Raw genomic sequence first — 18,225 nt, 5'->3', positions numbered from 1 at the left:
GACGCAGGAGAGAAGCAGGTGGCCGTTCCTGACACCAAGGCTAGAGAATGCCACGGACAAGACGCGGGAGAGTGCACCACTTCTCATCAAGCAGGTATGGGAGTTTCTCGAGAGACAGTTGGAAGTGGCACAGGATAGGGACATGACAGTAGGACGATTTGTTACGGCAGCAAATGAAGTTACCATTGGGGGGTTCTGGAGGGAACACGCGAGGGGTGACCTGAAGACGAGGAAGGATCACGAGATCTTGAAATTCTTGAGTCCTTGTTGGGAGAAGAGGTACATGGCTAGAGTGTTCTACGCGAGAGACACCATTTTCGACGCGTTTGTGCAGGAATTGCTGCACATGCCCATAAATCTCTTGCTGGCCCTATACTTGGTCTACCCCAGGTATCTGTTTAACATGGGTTCGGCTTACATGTTCAGTAGAGGTATGGAAACACAGCGAACCGACGGTTATTTAACACTAGTGCTCTTGACCCACGGAGAGCTGACCACATTTCATAGATTGATGAAGTATGGAGAGCCTCTGTCGATGGGGAAAGCCCATCCCAGCACGGAGACCTACTCATACAAATGCACGGCCGGGTTGAAGACGCTGTTGGTAGAATACCTCTTGATGCAGAATCGATACCTGACGGGAGAAGAGAAGAATCCCAAAACGAAAAAGGAATGGAAGGAGGCGAATGGAGGCATGCCTCTCTTGACGGATCTATGTCTGACCATGAGATCTGATCCGCTAGGGATGATCAGAGGGCTTGAGGAGGTGGTGACCTGCATCTACGGACCGGCAGTGACATATAAGTTTCCCGACCCGCTTGTGACGGCGTATCGACACTCAGTGGCGCACGTGAGCTTAATAAGCGTGCTAGACGGAACCGCGCTGAATTGGTGCGGGCAAGAAAAGCTGAGGGCACGGATGAGGGAAGGTGAAAGATCCCGAACTAATGGTATTCAACTTCCGGGGGCAGCTGCAGTGCAGAATGGAGGGAAAACGTGAGGGTCCCATTGAGGCCTACCCCAAGTTCTGGAATTTGAACCCCCTGGCACCGGATAAGTACGAGGTCTTGAGAATCCCGGCATGGAAGGGGAGTTTTGATCTGGTAAAGAGAGAACTAGAGACGATACTTGAGCGAGAGATTCTGCCAACCGTGGTCCCAGAGTTCCCGAAAATCAGGAGAATGACACTGGAGATGAATAGCCCGTTGATGGTCCCTTCCCTATGCGCGAGAGCCATGGTGGAGAAGCAACAGCAGGAGTTCACAGACGGTTGGGACCCCTTGTTCATAGGGTACACAGCCGCAGTCTATTTCCACACGTGCGACATTAAAATAAACTCGTGGACGACTCAAGCGAAGAAAATGAGAGGCTCAATGCCTCCAAAATTCGAGGTTCGGGACATCTTGAGAACGCTCGATCAAGCGAATCTAGAGAATATGTTGCCGGTATGGGACGACGGGAGAATGATCGTAAGAGAAGGACACATTGCGTTAAAAGACGAAATGAAATTCGCCACACGAAAAAACCGGGCGTCCTACGGGTTAGAGCGGGTGGAGATGAAACAGGAGGAGAAAGAGCTGGACGATGCAGGTTCCTTATATGTAGCTCCTACGGAACACAAGAAACAGAATCCAGCAACACCCTCACCGCTATCAGTGGGCACCCCTGGAGATAAGAGGAGCGGTCCCGTAGAAAACAGATTTAGGGACATACTTGAGAAAAGGCGAGCCGAATCAGAGGCGGAAAGCATGGATGAGACTCTCAGTGAAGCAGGAGAGGAAATGGAAGTGGGGGATACGCCAGAGCCGAAACCAGCTGAGGAGGATTTCACCGCTCAGGAACTGTTGCAGGACCTAAGCGGTGATGATTGCGCGGACACGGCCACGCCACCTCTGACATCATCCCCTCGGAAGAACCTGGAATTACCCTTGACCAGCGAAACTTCCAACATGGGAATGATACTCTTGAGTACAGAAGAGAGAGTAAGAAGAACACTTTCGAAGGTAATAAGAGCATGTTTTTGGGGACTCTGGGTGAGAAGGCATGGAGGGAATTCTTGAGTGAATTTAATCAGGAGATGGAAAGTGAGATACAATAAATGACTTCAAAGAAGAGCTGTGGAGCACAGTGGTGCAGTTCGGGGAACCTGTCTTGATGGGCACCGGGCTGGATGAGAAAGCAAGAAAGGAATTACTGAACAAGATGGTCAAATTGAAAGAGACGCGACAGAAGACCGCAAAATAATGAATATAAAGACAGCTCTACTCAGAAACAAAAAACTGATGATAAAATGATTAAAGTTAAAGGGGAGGATAGACTTAAGACTAGTAATATGATTAAAGATATTAATATCCTTAGGGCTCGAGAAGGGAGAGGCAAGAGTCGGGAATGTTGGACCGGGACAAAGAGGTGGAATCAGTGATGATAGTGACGACGCCCCCAAGCAAAGGTATGAAGTCTCGGAAGAGAAAACGGGAGGTAGAGGAGTTGAGCAGCCCGTCGGAGAATGCTGTCTCTGAGAAGAACTTGAGGGAGACTCCCCCCATGATTCTAGCGCCGTGGAAGACTGCAGCCTACAAGAGTAGCTCCGAGCCAAGGAAGCTAGCCGAAGTGGTGAAAGAGATGTAGGTCTCGACAAGTCTGGCAACGGAAGAATACTTCAAACCTCAGAAGGCAGGCTCAAAAAAGGGTTCGACGAATGGACAAACATGGGAAGTGGATGTTGGCAAAGAATGGATCTCGAGCGAACATCAAGTTATTGGCAAACAAGTGACCAGCGACCCTCTTGAGAAGAATGCGACAAGGAATACGGCTCGACCTTGGTGGGTGGCCCTAGAGACGATGAAGGAATTGGAGGACTGTCTGAAGAAGCTCGATCATGGGGTGTCCCGCAAGCGTCGCAATTGGGCTACTCAACAAAAAGCCGAGGTCAACAAGTTAGAATTGGGAAGTCAGCTAAAGCGGACTTGGCAGAGCTTGTTGCGGGATTACTTTGAGGAGGCGATGAGAACACCTTCGTCCGCATTGCCTCTGATGGCAAATCCCTTCGTTAGAACAACGGGGCAGCTGATGTTCGCGTGGAGCCTAGTGAGAATAAAATTGGAGGTATTGACTTCACATGATAAACTGAAATTGGGCAACGAAAGCCTAGAAGTCTACCAGATGCTGGTACAGCATGTCGCGAGAGATAATTCCGGTTTGAGTCTGGCGAGAAGAAAAGATGCCACTTGTTTTTTGAGGGGGATAATGTCCGTAATGACTAATAGTACCGTCCAAGCGTGTCATCAGAAGGCCACGGGGAGCAAAACCATGGAGAGAAGAGTCTCCACCGTCATACTGAATGTGTACCAGAGTACGTGGATCGAGAAGGAAGATGACTCGAGGCAATCCCTAGAGAATCATGGGAAACTTGATGAAATACGAAGATTCCACAACAAGAAATTTGAAGAGGGGCATGATGTGCATCGTAACTTGGCCTTGGCGGGGAAAGTACCAATATGTGTCTGGAGTGATGGGGATAGCGTACAACCGTTTTTTGAATTCAGAGGCCGGGAGCGCTCACAGGAATCACGAGGTGACGGAGCTATTGAAGTTTTGGACAGAGAAGATAATCGTAATTGAATCAATGGAGAGGGAGAAATCGAGCCTAGGCCTGCTACTTGAGGCGACACCCAAGGTGATAAGCGTACCGCGCTCGAGCAAGAGAGTGGAATTGAGAATGGGGAATGGAAATGGCATGATGACTACGAATTTGGGAACGGTTTGGAAATCGCTGAGACCCTCCTGGTGTCCCCATCCCCATGCAAGCTTGATTGAGGAAGTCACGGAACGGATGAGGCTAACATCAACAAAAGATGAGGACCTAGGAACTTTGGACGTGATACACAAATTGATCCCACCACAGAATAAAAAGTCGGGCGAAGCAACGAGTAAGCTGGTATCAGTAAAGAAGTTGCAACCTGGCAGCTGTCTTGACTCGACGTGCGGAGGCGGAGAGCACACCTGTGATGGACGATCATGTGTCAGAATACAATCTTTCCAGAGAAAAGACCTAGTCGCTTGGTTTGGCGACATAACAGAAAGAGAGAAGAGCGAGTTGCATATAGTGGCTGAGTGCTATACGAACACTACAGTGAATATAGCAACGGCGCTGGGGTTCTTCTCTAGAATGTGTAGTCTGCAATCACTTGAGATGCTGGAGTCTGAACACCATTTGGTGACTGCGTTAAGCGTGAAGTCGTGGCCGGGGGCGTTGCAAACCACCCAGAAACATATCAGAGGGTGGAAGATTAGTCTAGAGGCGGAGATGGGATTTCCCGTGAGCGAAGTTTATGGTCTGCCTGTAATTGCAAAATCCCTGGTGGGATCAGTAATGGCCAACCTATGTGGGAGCCACTATCCATTGCACATGGCAATGGTGGAGGTGTCCAGCCAAAGGATACTAGTGGACAAGGCCTTCTCGGTACCCAAGTGCGTACGACTGGCTCGAATGTCGCATCATTCACATAGTTTGTTGAGGAAGATCCTGGGAATGGTGCCAAGGGCACAAAGAGATGACTTGAAGGAAATCTGGGGGAAGAACTCTTGGGCTTAGAAGGCGAAAACACGAGTGATTTCGAGAGACTGAATGCCATCGAGAAGCCGATGAATAGTGTCCCAGCGCAGGAGGAAAATGATATGACGCACGAAAAAATGATGGAACAAGAGCCTCTGCTGGAAGCCTCGGGAGAACGCAATCTCCGAAGCATAGAGATTACACATGGGGAATGCCCATGCCATTGCTTGGCACAGGCAGTGTGGTACCCGGAGCACTCAAACCTCTGTTTAGTGTGGGATGTGGAAGAAATTCGGTCAATCGGATTACCCGATCATCAGCAGAAGGTGACCATCTTGGTAGTGAGTACGATGTGGGCGTTGCAATGGATCGACGAGAATGTGACGAAATAAAGGGAGTCGAAGACACCAAAGGCGGAATCGATATCGCTATCGATTGTAGCAGAAGACTTGAGTTGTTTGAGACGGCGTGCAAGGTATTCGCCATACCCATGGAGATCAGGCACGTATGGAGCCGCGTGAGATTCTTCCCGTGGTTTCGAGCGACGTTATCATCTTGGTTGTATATGATGACGAAAGACCACATGAAAAAACATAGAAAAGAATATCGGCAGTTCCTGGCAGAGATAGGACCGGAAGCCTTCAAGAGACCTCTGTTGACCCATCGAAATGCGATCACGACAGGTTGGAAAAGAGTCGGTGGGGTGTCTAGAGACAATACCAAAGCGAGAGAGTCGATACTGGAGGAGGAATTGGCGAAGAACGTGAGCTTAAGCCTGCACAATTCCTTTTGCTTGAACAGGGAATTGAAAGTGAAACGTTTACCAAATCAGGCAAAGAAGTTGCAGGAACAGAGGGAGTGGATGCGATCCTTCGAGCAATTGAAAGCGTGGGAAGAGATCATGATCAGCTCTGATGATGAGGAAGCGCTGCTAAGGCAGATCACGGTGTCAAACTCATCGGGGCCTAGCACCTCGAAGGCTAGGAATACGAAGTGAGCAGGGAGCTCAATGTGGGTTTCTTGAGTCTTGAGAGGAAAAAAATGGGCTCCAGTTTGAACTCGGATGGAATCCGATGTCACAAAAAAGAAATTTTAACGAAACAAAGTATTGTTATTAATATAATTTTTATATAAATCAAAATGTTGCATGACAATTTCCTGATTGGATAGGACAAAATTTTTTTTAAATCATTAGCTCGCAAAGCAGGAATTAAAAGTGCAGGTGTATGCAGATTTTGATTGCTGTTTAGCGATAGTGTGACAATTTTACATGGTTGTGAATTTTGGGGTATAGATAAACTTAAGTCTGCTGCAAACTTCTGTAAATGACCACTGGCACTGTATCTTGAGCTACACTCAGAATTCTGAGGATTCACTGGCAGACGACAACACGCGATGAGGACATCGATCTTGAGTCCGGGGAGTATGTGCCAGTCGGTCATATTTGGAAGTTTGACCTTGAGGAATACGAACTACGTAATTTTGGGATGAAATTAAATTTTTCAAAATTTCGAATTGAGCCTGTCATGCTCAATTTTCTCTCGAAAACTGAAAATCTCAGAAATACATGATCAGAAGAACCGAATTACAATCGCAGGAAAGTCCTGAAAAAAAGCAGCGGGAAATTGCTATTCGCAATTTCCAGATATAAATCAAACGCAAACAGAGCTGTCCTATCCTGAATAGGAAGCAGAGCGATTGTAAACAGAGCAAAGATAAAGAAGAAATGAACCAGAGTGAACCTTCAGTGGAAAGGTGGACAGCTGGGGTATCCCAATGGTCCAGTTCCAAAACTTAATTCTCGAGTCAAAACTTATTTCCCTTCCTGGAATTTATCAATAGCAAACTTCTCAAGTTATTATACTTAATGCTAGAGTTACTGATTACTTTAGTGATCCCAATTCCCGAGTGTCCCGATATGTGAGTACTCAATTTAGTTTTCTTGAGTGTGTTTTATGATTGTTATGTCGAGCCTAGGCCTGCTACTTGAGGCGACACCCAAGGTGATAAGCGTACCGCGCTCGAGCAAGAGAGTGGAATTGAGAATGGGGAATGGAAATGGCATGATGACTACGAATTTGGGAACGGTTTGGAAATTGCTGAGACCCTCCTGGTGTCCCCATCCCTATGCAAGCTTGATTGAGGAAGTCACGGAACGAGTGAGGCTAACACCAACAAAAGATGAGGACCTAGGAACTTTGGACGTGATACACAAATTGATCCCACCACAGAATAAAGAGTCGGGCGAAGCAACGAGTAAGCTAGGATCAGTAAAGAATTTGCAACCTGGCAGCTGTCTTGACTTGACGTGCGGAGGCGGAGAGCACACCTGTGATGGACGATCATGTGTCAGAATACAATCTTTCCAGAGAAAAGACCTAGTCGCTTGTTTTGGCGACATAACAGAAAGAGAGAAGAGCGAGTTGCAGATAGTGGCTGAGTGCTATACGAACACTACAGTGAATATAGCAACGGCGCTGGGGTTCTTCTCTAGAATGTGTAGTCTACAATCACTTGAGATGCTGGAGTCTGAACACCATTTGGTGACTGCGTTAAGCGTGAAGCCGTGGCCGGGGGCGTTGCAAACCACCCAGAAACATATCAGAGGGTGGAAGATTGGTCTAGAGGTGGAGATGGGATTTCCCGTGAGCGAAGCTTATGGTCTGCCTGTAATTGCAAAATCCCTGGTGGGATCAGTAATGACCAACCTATTTGGGAGCCACTATCCATTGCACATGGCAATGGTGGAGGTGTCCAGCCAAAGGATACTAGTGGACAAGGCCTTCTCGGTACCCAAGTGCGTACGACTGGCTCGAATGTCGCATCATTCACATAGTTTGTTGAGGAAGATCCTGGGAATGGTGCCAAGGGCACAAAGAGATGACTTGAAGGAAATCTGGGGGGAAGAACTCTTGGGCTTAGAAGGCGAAAACACGTGTGATTTCGAGAGACAGAATGCCATCGGGAAGCCGATGAATACTGTCCCAGCGCAGGAGGAAAATGATATGACGCACGAGAAAATGATGGAAGGAGAGCCTCTGCTGGAAGCCTTGGGAGAAAGAAATCTCCGAAGCATAGAGATTACACATGGGGAATGCCCATGCCATTGCTTGGCACAGGCAGTGTGGTACCCGGAGCATTCAAACCTCTGTTTAGTGTGGGATGTGGAAGAAATTCGGTCAATCGGATTACCCGATCATCAGCAGAAGGTGACCATCTTGGTAGTGAGTACGATTTTGGCGTTGCGATGGATCGAGGAGAATGTGACGAAATATAGGGAGTCGAAGACACCAACGGCGGAATCGATATACGCTATCGATTATAGCAGAAGACTTGAGTTGTTTGAGACGGCGTGCAAGGTATTCGCCATACCCATGGAGATCAGGCACGTATGGAGCCGCGTGAGATTCTTCCCGTGGTTTCGAGCGACGTTAACATCTTGGTTGTATATGATGACGAAAGACCACATGAAAAAACATAGAAAAGAATATCGGCAGTTCCTGGCAGAGATAGGACCGGAAGCCTTCAAGAGACCTCTGTTGACCCATCGAAATGCGATCACGACAGGTTGGAAAAGAGTCGGTGGGGTGTCTAGAGACAATACCAAAGCGAGAGAGTCGATACTGGAGGAGGAATTGGCGAAGAACGTGAGCTTAACCTGCACAATTCCTTTTGCTTGAACAGGGAATTGAAAGTGAAACGTTTACCAAATCAGGCAAAGAAGTTGCAGGAACAGAGGGAGTGGATGCGATCCTTCGAGCAATTGAAAGCGTGGGAAGAGATCATGATCAGCTCTGATGATGAGGAAGCGCTGCTAAGGCAGATCACGGTGTCAAACTCATCGGGGCCTAGCACCTCGAAGGCTAGGAATACGAAGTGAGCAGGGAGCTCAATGTGGGTTTCTTGAATCTTGAGAGGAAAAAAATGGGCTCCAGTTTGAACTCGGATGGAATCCGATGTCACAAAAAAGAAATTTTAACGAAACAAAGTATTGTTATTAATATAATTTTTATATAAATCAAAATGTTGCATGACAATTTCCTGATTGGATAGGACAAAATTTTTTTGAAATCATTAGCTCGCAAAGCAGGAATTAAAAGTGCAGGTGTATGCAGATTTTGATTGCTGTTTAGCGATAGTGTGACAATTTTACATGGTTGTGAATTTTGGGGTATAGATAAACTTAAGTCTGCTGCAAACTTCTGTAAATGACCACTGGCACTGTATCTTGAGCTACACTCAGAATTCTGAGGATTCACTGGCAGACGACAACACGCGATGAGGACATCGATCTTGAGTCCGGGGAGTATGTGCCAGTCGGTCATATTTGGAAGTTTGACCTTGAGGAATACGAACTACGTAATTTTGGGATGAAATTAAATTTTTCAAAATTTCGAATTGAGCCTGTCATGCTCAATTTTCTCTCGAAAACTGAAAATCTCAGAAATACATGATCAGAAGAACCGAATTACAATCGCAGGAAAGTCCTGAAAAAAAGCAGCGGGAAATTGCTATTCGCAATTTCCAGATATAAATCAAACGCAAACAGAGCTGTCCTATCCTGAATAGGAAGCAGAGCGATTGTAAACAGAGCAAAGATAAAGAAGAAATGAACCAGAGTGAACCTTCAGTGGAAAGGTGGACAGCTGGGGTATCCCAATGGTCCAGTTCCAAAACTTAATTCTCGAGTCAAAACTTATTTCCCTTCCTGGAATTTATCAATAGCAAACTTCTCAAGTTATTATACTTAATGCTAGAGTTACTGATTACTTTAGTGATCCCAATTCCCGAGTGTCCCGATATGTGAGTACTCAATTTAGTTTTCTTGAGTGTGTTTTATGATTGTTATGTCGAGCCTAGGCCTGCTACTTGAGGCGACACCCAAGGTGATAAGCGTACCGCGCTCGAGCAAGAGAGTGGAATTGAGAATGGGGAATGGAAATGGCATGATGACTACGAATTTGGGAACGGTTTGGAAATTGCTGAGACCCTCCTGGTGTCCCCATCCCTATGCAAGCTTGATTGAGGAAGTCACGGAACGAGTGAGGCTAACACCAACAAAAGATGAGGACCTAGGAACTTTGGACGTGATACACAAATTGATCCCACCACAGAATAAAGAGTCGGGCGAAGCAACGAGTAAGCTAGGATCAGTAAAGAATTTGCAACCTGGCAGCTGTCTTGACTTGACGTGCGGAGGCGGAGAGCACACCTGTGATGGACGATCATGTGTCAGAATACAATCTTTCCAGAGAAAAGACCTAGTCGCTTGTTTTGGCGACATAACAGAAAGAGAGAAGAGCGAGTTGCAGATAGTGGCTGAGTGCTATACGAACACTACAGTGAATATAGCAACGGCGCTGGGGTTCTTCTCTAGAATGTGTAGTCTACAATCACTTGAGATGCTGGAGTCTGAACACCATTTGGTGACTGCGTTAAGCGTGAAGCCGTGGCCGGGGGCGTTGCAAACCACCCAGAAACATATCAGAGGGTGGAAGATTGGTCTAGAGGTGGAGATGGGATTTCCCGTGAGCGAAGCTTATGGTCTGCCTGTAATTGCAAAATCCCTGGTGGGATCAGTAATGACCAACCTATTTGGGAGCCACTATCCATTGCACATGGCAATGGTGGAGGTGTCCAGCCAAAGGATACTAGTGGACAAGGCCTTCTCGGTACCCAAGTGCGTACGACTGGCTCGAATGTCGCATCATTCACATAGTTTGTTGAGGAAGATCCTGGGAATGGTGCCAAGGGCACAAAGAGATGACTTGAAGGAAATCTGGGGGGAAGAACTCTTGGGCTTAGAAGGCGAAAACACGTGTGATTTCGAGAGACAGAATGCCATCGGGAAGCCGATGAATACTGTCCCAGCGCAGGAGGAAAATGATATGACGCACGAGAAAATGATGGAAGGAGAGCCTCTGCTGGAAGCCTTGGGAGAAAGAAATCTCCGAAGCATAGAGATTACACATGGGGAATGCCCATGCCATTGCTTGGCACAGGCAGTGTGGTACCCGGAGCATTCAAACCTCTGTTTAGTGTGGGATGTGGAAGAAATTCGGTCAATCGGATTACCCGATCATCAGCAGAAGGTGACCATCTTGGTAGTGAGTACGATTTTGGCGTTGCGATGGATCGAGGAGAATGTGACGAAATATAGGGAGTCGAAGACACCAACGGCGGAATCGATATACGCTATCGATTATAGCAGAAGACTTGAGTTGTTTGAGACGGCGTGCAAGGTATTCGCCATACCCATGGAGATCAGGCACGTATGGAGCCGCGTGAGATTCTTCCCGTGGTTTCGAGCGACGTTAACATCTTGGTTGTATATGATGACGAAAGACCACATGAAAAAACATAGAAAAGAATATCGGCAGTTCCTGGCAGAGATAGGACCGGAAGCCTTCAAGAGACCTCTGTTGACCCATCGAAATGCGATCACGACAGGTTGGAAAAGAGTCGGTGGGGTGTCTAGAGACAATACCAAAGCGAGAGAGTCGATACTGGAGGAGGAATTGGCGAAGAACGTGAGCTTAACCTGCACAATTCCTTTTGCTTGAACAGGGAATTGAAAGTGAAACGTTTACCAAATCAGGCAAAGAGGTTGCAGGAACAGAGGGAGTGGATGCGATCCTTCGAGCAATTGAAAGCGTGGGAAGAGATCATGATCAGCTCTGATGATGAGGAACTGCTGCTAAGGCAGATCACGGTGTCAAACTCATCGGGGCCTAGCACCTCGAAGGCTAGGGATACAAAGTGAGCAGGGAGCTCAATGTGGGTTTCTTGAGTCTTGAGAGGAAAAAAAGGGGCTCCAGTGTGAACTCGGATGGAATCCGATGTCACAAAAAAGAAATTTTAACGAAACAAAGTATTGTTATTAATATAATTTTTATATAAATCAAAATGTTGCATGACAATTTCCTGATTGGATAGGACAAAATTTTTTTTAAATCATTAGCTCGCAAAGCAGGAATTAAAAGTGCAGGTGTATGCAGATTTTGATTGCTGTTTAGCGATAGTGTGACAATTTTACATGGTTGTGAATTTTGGGGTATAGATAAACTTAAGTCTGCTGCAAACTTCTGTAAATGACCACTGGCACTGTATCTTGAGCTACACTCAGAACTCTGAGGATTCACTGGCAGACGGCAACACGCGATGAGGACAACGATCTTGAGTCCGGGGAGTATGTGCCAGTCGGTCATATTTGGAAGTTTGACCTTGAGGAATACGAACTACGTAATTTTGGGATGAAATTAAATTTTTCAAAATTTCGAATTGAGCCTGTCATGCTCAATTTTCTCTCAAAAACTGAAAATCTCAGAAATACATGATCAGAAGAACCGAATTACAATCGCAGGAAAGTCCTGAAAAAAAGCAGCGGGAAATTGCTATTCGCAATTTCCAGATATAAATCAAACGCAAACAGAGCTGTCCTATCCTGAATAGGAAGCAGAGCGATTGTAAACAGAGCAAAGATAAAGAAGAAATGAACCAGAGTGAACCTTCAGTGGAAAGGTGGACAGCTGGGGTATCCCAATGGTCCAGTTCCAAAACTTAATTCTCGAGTCAAAACTTATTTCCCTTCCTGGAATTTATTAATAGCAAACTTCTCAAGTTATTAAACTTAATGCTAGAGCTACTGATTACTTTAGTTATCCCAATTCCCGAGTGTGCCGACATGTGAGTACTCAATTTAGTTTTCTTGAGTGTGTTTTATGATTGTTATGTCGAGCCTAGGCCTGCTACTTGAGGCGACACCCAAGTTGATAAGCGTACCGCGCTCGAGCAAGAGAGTGGAATTGAGAATGGGGAATGGAAATGGCATGATGACTACGAATTTGGGAACGGTTTGGAAATCGCTGAGACCCTCCTGGTGTCCCCATCCCCATGCAAGCTTGATTGAGGAAGTCACGGAACGAGTGAGGCTAACACCAACAAAAGATGAGGACCTAGGAACTTTGGACGTGATACACAAATTGATCCCACCACAGAATAAAGAGTCGGGGGGGGGGGTATTTTGGTAGTGGCCTTTAAGCTGTAACGGGTTTTTAGTCTCATGTCGCAAGTGAAGCGAATTGGCTCCGACCGTTCGAGGTGGAAAAACACAAGAGATAGTGTCCCTGACTTTTGAGCCAATGGTTATAGGTAATCAGAAAGTCAAAAGTGTCATAGTAACCGAGGTTACAGTCAGGAGTCCCTTCATCACGTATTCCAGTCAAAATCCTGGGAAATTTTCTAGATATGGAAGTGATAATGATAAAAAAAAAGATGACAAGTGCTTAAGTCCTTTTCAATTAAAATCGATACGGGTTACGTTTTTTCAATGAGAACACGCAACTCGATACGAGAAATTATAATATACAAGTGTTACAAATAATAAGTAGCTACTTCCTTTGCCATAAACCTTTGAATTAACACCGGTATTTTTTGATATTTTAGAATATGAGTAGCTAGAAAGAGGCAAGTGCAATCCATCTCCAATGGAATTAACGTAGAACTGTCACCAAAAACATAGTAAAATAGGATATTCGAGCCGTGTTTTTAATAGCAATCATGTAGTCTGAGTATCCGAGACCCATTTATGTGGTTATATTCGCATGTAAACGGAAGCTGATTAAAAGTCGTTTGACTGATGGCCTAAAAATGGTAACTTTTTACTTAGCCCTAGACAGATCAGAAAATCAACTGGCTAGGTCGAGACGGTGAAAAATGAGTAGAATCTAGGTAACTGAAGCCGGCCAGTCGTCAATAGGTACTTTTTTTACGCTTCGTCACTGTGTAGTACTTGGGCGAATGTAACAACTTTTAAAACCTACCCGATTTAAAAGTATAAAGGATAAAGTCTTTATACTTTTACTTCTGCAGAGTATCGCTTTAATCTTGTTTAGTATTTTGGTTGCATTTTGGTTTCTTAATTGTTGTATAAATCTTTCTTCGTCAAAAATCAAAAAGCAGTCAATTTTTTTTATTTGCTGTACACTTTCTTGGCTCTTTTTCCTTCCCTTACCCCCCACCTCACACGATCTTCAATATATTAGTGTAACGAGTGGTTTTACGAGGTTGAGTATGAGGATCAATTATGTTTGTCATGGCCTTATTAGTCTGTGTGTAAATTTTCATAGCAATCGGACAATGTAGTCAACAAATTTACATGTAAAAATTTGATGGTGGGGGGAAAAGGAACAAGAGCCACTTTCTTTAAAATCGCAAAAATCCGAGGATTTTGACAGTGAAGGATTTTGACTGGAATACGTGATGAAGGGACTCCTGACTGTTATCTCGGTTACTATGATACTAATGGCAGATTTGTTATTTTCATCCTGGTTAATTTCGGTTAGATTCTATTTGATCTTGTTATTAGGAGTTCTATTGTAACACAGTTTTGCACAAAAGTAGCAGCCCTTGACTCTTTATGCTTGAGAAAAGCTTCTGGTTCTGGGGTAGCGACAACCGTCAAAATTTGAGTTTTTCTATTGTCTCGGTTGGTTGTAGATGTTTTGGATTTTCTCTCTTTGTTACAGATTGCCCATCAGTGCTGATTTGAATTCAATTTTTTGGTTGGCTTCAGGATTTGAGTCAATCAGAACTTCATGTTCTATTGGGATTTGTGAGCATCGAAACTGTTCATTTGACATTGTTTTCTTTGAAGGCACTGAGCCCGCTTCGTTAAGCTTTATCCTTTTGCTTTAACTTTATCCTTTATACTTTTACTTCTGTAGAGTATCGCTTTAATCTTGTTTAGTTTTATAGTTGCATTTTGGTTTCTTAATTGTTGTATAAATCTTTCTTCGTCAAAAGTCAAGAGGAGTCAACTTTTTTTCACTTTCTTTAAAGTCGCAAAAAATTTTTTTTTTTCAAATTGTAAATTAAATTTTTTTTAGTTGAGAGTTTCATAATCAATATGTACATCAAATAACATCATATTTGTCGAAAACAACTCATCGAGTTAGTAACCTTATTGTAAACACAAGAAACACCTTCTAAATTGTTGAGAGCTCGTCTAGATAGTTTCTGAACTGTTTCTGTACATTTTTTGTTCAAACGGATAATGGGTGTCCTGTCCTGATCGGCAAAATCCGAATCAAAAAAATTAGAGCATAAAAGTCAATTGAATATTTCGAATTAGAGAGCGGCGCATTATTTTCCATGAAAGTTTTTTAAGTCGAAAATTTTGACATGTTTGAAGTTTTCAAAATTACAACTCCTACTGCAAACTGTTACGGAATATTTCATCATACATTGCTCTACAAAAAGTAGCAAGTAATGTTTATTAACGGCATTAAAATTTCGCCAAAAGAAATGTTCGTGAAAAAAAGCGTTTTTGAAAACTCATTTTCGTTAATTTGATCTAGACTGAAATTTATTCGGTCAATGTTTTCCAATAGTGTTTTTCAACGTTAACCATGCAGATTTGAGTGTTGCGTTGACGTGCCTTATCTTGTGCAGATAAGCTGAATTAATCAACATTGACACTGTTAGTCAACTTGATTTTAGTTCTTGACCAAATTAATTTTAGATTAATTTTAATTTATTTTATTTTATTAAAATGTCATTTATTTTTGACGCTTGTTAAACCCTATTTAACCAATTACGTTTTTCTGTGATGCATAGGTATCACTCTTTTGCGCATTTATGGAACTTTCTCTTTCTCTCTCATGTCGACTAAAAATTACTGTTTTAGTCGACACCAATTTTTTATGCATGTTTTCTATAAAAAGGAGAGTTGGTTGATTTGTTTCAGTGAAGTTGCGCTAGATTTTTCATCTAGTTGACAAAAAAACCACAAAGAAATGATGAATAGGTGGTGCGTAATTATAGGTCCCAAAAAGTAGTCGCATAAGTCCAAAGTCTTTTCAATTAGTCAAAGATCACTCTAGCCGAGTCTCGGTTAAGAGTCTTGGTATAAGTTCGCCCGTGGGCGCGCTACTCGGGAGTAGCCGCTTCGCGGCGATAACCGGTTCTAATATAGAGTCACACCCTCTGCTTGCAAGCTAGTATATCGTTGGCGCAATATTCTGCCGCTTGCTTTTATGCTGTTCGAACAAAAAACAAACAATCGAGCTAATCGTGGCTCAAATTTCAATTAATTAGAATTTAAGAAAAAAAATAGGATTTGTGCGAATGATTATTTATTTCGGGCCCTATGAAAATTAAGATATCGGGGAATTCACCGAATAAGCTCTAGAACTGTAGATCTACACTAGCTTCAAACATGAAGCTATATTATCATTTCAGAAAGTTTGGCTTTAATCAAAAGACGTGTTTGAATAGACCTAGAACCTGAAATGCCCAAAGGCGAAAATCCAAAGCCGGGGGCTCATACCCCTAGGCCACCGTCCAGCTCAAGAATTAAAAGAGCTGGGTCCTCTCTCCGTCCACCAGTTTCGGCTGGACCAAAAGCCGACGGACCTGTTCTGTCTAATATTGAGACTGCTGATGGAAACCCTATCCAATATCCAGTAATTCAAGAACGGGGCTTTTATTCTGATGTGTTGGATTCTGAAAATGAAAACCGGCTCCTCAACAGACAGAATGAAGCATTGTTTGGAGTGAGTTTTTCAAAATATATTTGTCCTTCTCGGTTCTGATCAGAAATTGTTTGTCTCTAATTTTTTTCTCCAACTAGTTATTCTAAATTTCACTATACCGAAACCAATTTTTGAAATTTTTTGTTTTTGTTTTTGTTTTTACCAGGTTTGACATTTTTATTGTCAAGTTTTTGATTGTCTTAGGGGCTAAGTCATGGTGCTCGACGACTGCAACCATTGCAAACTGAAGTTGGAACTGAAAAGCATACTCCGGCAGCTTCATCTTTTACACCTGTTGCAGACATAAATGAAAAACTTAACCAGAGCAGGCCTAAAAGAACCACGCAGGTGTTCAGAGATTCCGATTTCACAGAGGGAAGTTACAAACCGAAAGTTCAAGTCCCATTCTACGTTCTACCCGGGCAATGTCCCAGAAAAGTGGAAATTGAGCGGTAATTTTAAAGACTTGTTGTGAACAGTAAAAGCAGTAATAGATTGCTAGAAAAATAAATTCGGCAAAAGAATACGAGAGAAAAATGTGTTAAAATTTTTCCGATAGATGTACCAATTGTTTTTTTGGTCCGACCTCTTCACGAAGTAAAGGGAAGGAATTATGACCTAGGGCCTGTTTTTTTCTTCCTGATTTCAACATTCTCAACAAAAACTCGTACGGGGTGTTTTTTCTACTAGTTTTTTAACATTATTTTAGTACTAAAATTTTGACCTTTTGCTAAATTCTAACGAAATTTTTAGGGAAAAAATGAAAAATAATTCAGTAATTTTTTTTCTGTATTTGAAAAAAAATTCTCGTCTTTCGAATTTTCTTTCTTAGATAAGTGTGTTCAGATATGCTTCAGTCTGCGAAATTTAAATATATTTACCTTCGTTTCAGAAAAAAGCGAAAATACAATTCATCATCGCTACCTCAATTGCTCAAACAGCTAAGCATTGACACCAAAAAACTAATGCCAAAACGAGTGAATCCTAGTGAATTTTCTCGAGGCATGCAGTCAGATCCCGAAAATCCTTTTCCCATTTTCCTGCCGCTGCACATATTCGACAACACCGAGTATGATTCAAGGACGCCCGGAGAGTGGGTGGAATCGGGACTGGACTCTTCTGGCAACCATAAACCAGTTCCTGCCATGTGTCTGTTACCACAGAAAGACGAATTGCCCAAATGTGAGTAAGAAAAATGGATTTGTTTTGTCATCTATCCATAACATGATGTTTAACATGGCTATTTTTGTGATATTTATTTTTATACTGCAAGCTTTTGTCTGGAATATTTTGATGATTCAAGCTCAAAACTTTGTGTAGACCAGTTTATTTGATAGAGTTTTTTATGTGAAACTAAAAAATTTGTTGATGAATGCACTATTTTTTTTCTAGTGGACCCCAAGGATCCCTCGATTGAGTATGACTGGTTCGAAGTTGGAGTCTTGTCTTATGACTCGGTAAAGGAAGTCTTCCTGGTTCAAAAAGTGAATTCGAAGGGGAAGATTGCGTCTGACAATGGGCGGGCCCTCAGCGACATGTCTTCAGCAACGCCTGACAGTAAGTCCATACTCTGAAAACGAGATACTATATTTAATTCTGGAATTTTTTTTTCTGGAAATTGGGAAGTGGAATCTCATTATATCTGCTAATTGTAAAAAAAACTAAATCGTGTTACAAGATGTCAGAAACCCGATCATTAGAAGATTAATTTTTTAAAAACTTTTTGAGTTATTGTTCTGTTGCTAGGCGTGCAGTTATCTGCTTCGCAGTATTGGGTACCCCGAATCCAGGTCATGTTTGAGAGCGAGGACCCTGAAATGTTTGCGCGCAGAGTGAAGGAGGCATTCGAGGAGAGACATCAGACAGAATCGCATCTGAGATACCACCTCTACCTAGATTGCATGCCCATGGATGGAGTCACAGATGTGAGCATACAGGCCAAAAAAATTCTCTTTGTCTCAAAGTTTTGATAATTACTCCAAAAGTTACCAGTAGATGTAGGTCGCTGTATAGGTCGCTCAAAATGATCCAACCAAAGCGATAATTGCAAAAATTGATTACAATAAAAAGTTGCTAACTGTACGTCTCTTTTTGAATTTCTTCTTTTTTATGTCTTTTTTCTGAAGTAGAATTGCG

General features: G+C 43.4%; 1 protein-coding gene across 1 annotated transcript in view; it reads left to right on the top strand.

Annotated features, from left to right (window-relative positions):
* LOC134846899 (dynein axonemal heavy chain 1-like) overlaps positions 1 to 18,225 on the top strand; it is a 513,436-nt gene that overhangs the window by 263,048 nt on the left and 232,163 nt on the right. The window contains exons 2-6 of the mRNA XM_063864314.1: positions 15,798 to 16,110; positions 16,294 to 16,541; positions 16,982 to 17,271; positions 17,482 to 17,646; positions 17,836 to 18,014. Coding sequence (XP_063720384.1) covers positions 15,847 to 16,110; positions 16,294 to 16,541; positions 16,982 to 17,271; positions 17,482 to 17,646; positions 17,836 to 18,014 — 1,146 coding nt within the window. The 5' untranslated portion in view covers positions 15,798 to 15,846. The remainder of the gene's footprint in view (positions 1 to 15,797; positions 16,111 to 16,293; positions 16,542 to 16,981; positions 17,272 to 17,481; positions 17,647 to 17,835; positions 18,015 to 18,225) is intronic.

The sequence above is a fragment of the Symsagittifera roscoffensis genome, chromosome 5 (genome assembly GCF_963678635.1).
Source record: "Symsagittifera roscoffensis chromosome 5, txSymRosc1.1, whole genome shotgun sequence".
Lineage (NCBI taxonomy): Eukaryota > Metazoa > Xenacoelomorpha > Acoela > Convolutidae > Symsagittifera > Symsagittifera roscoffensis.
The sequence above is the reverse complement of the archived record's forward strand: the minus strand, read 5'-3'. Positions and strand labels throughout refer to the sequence as shown.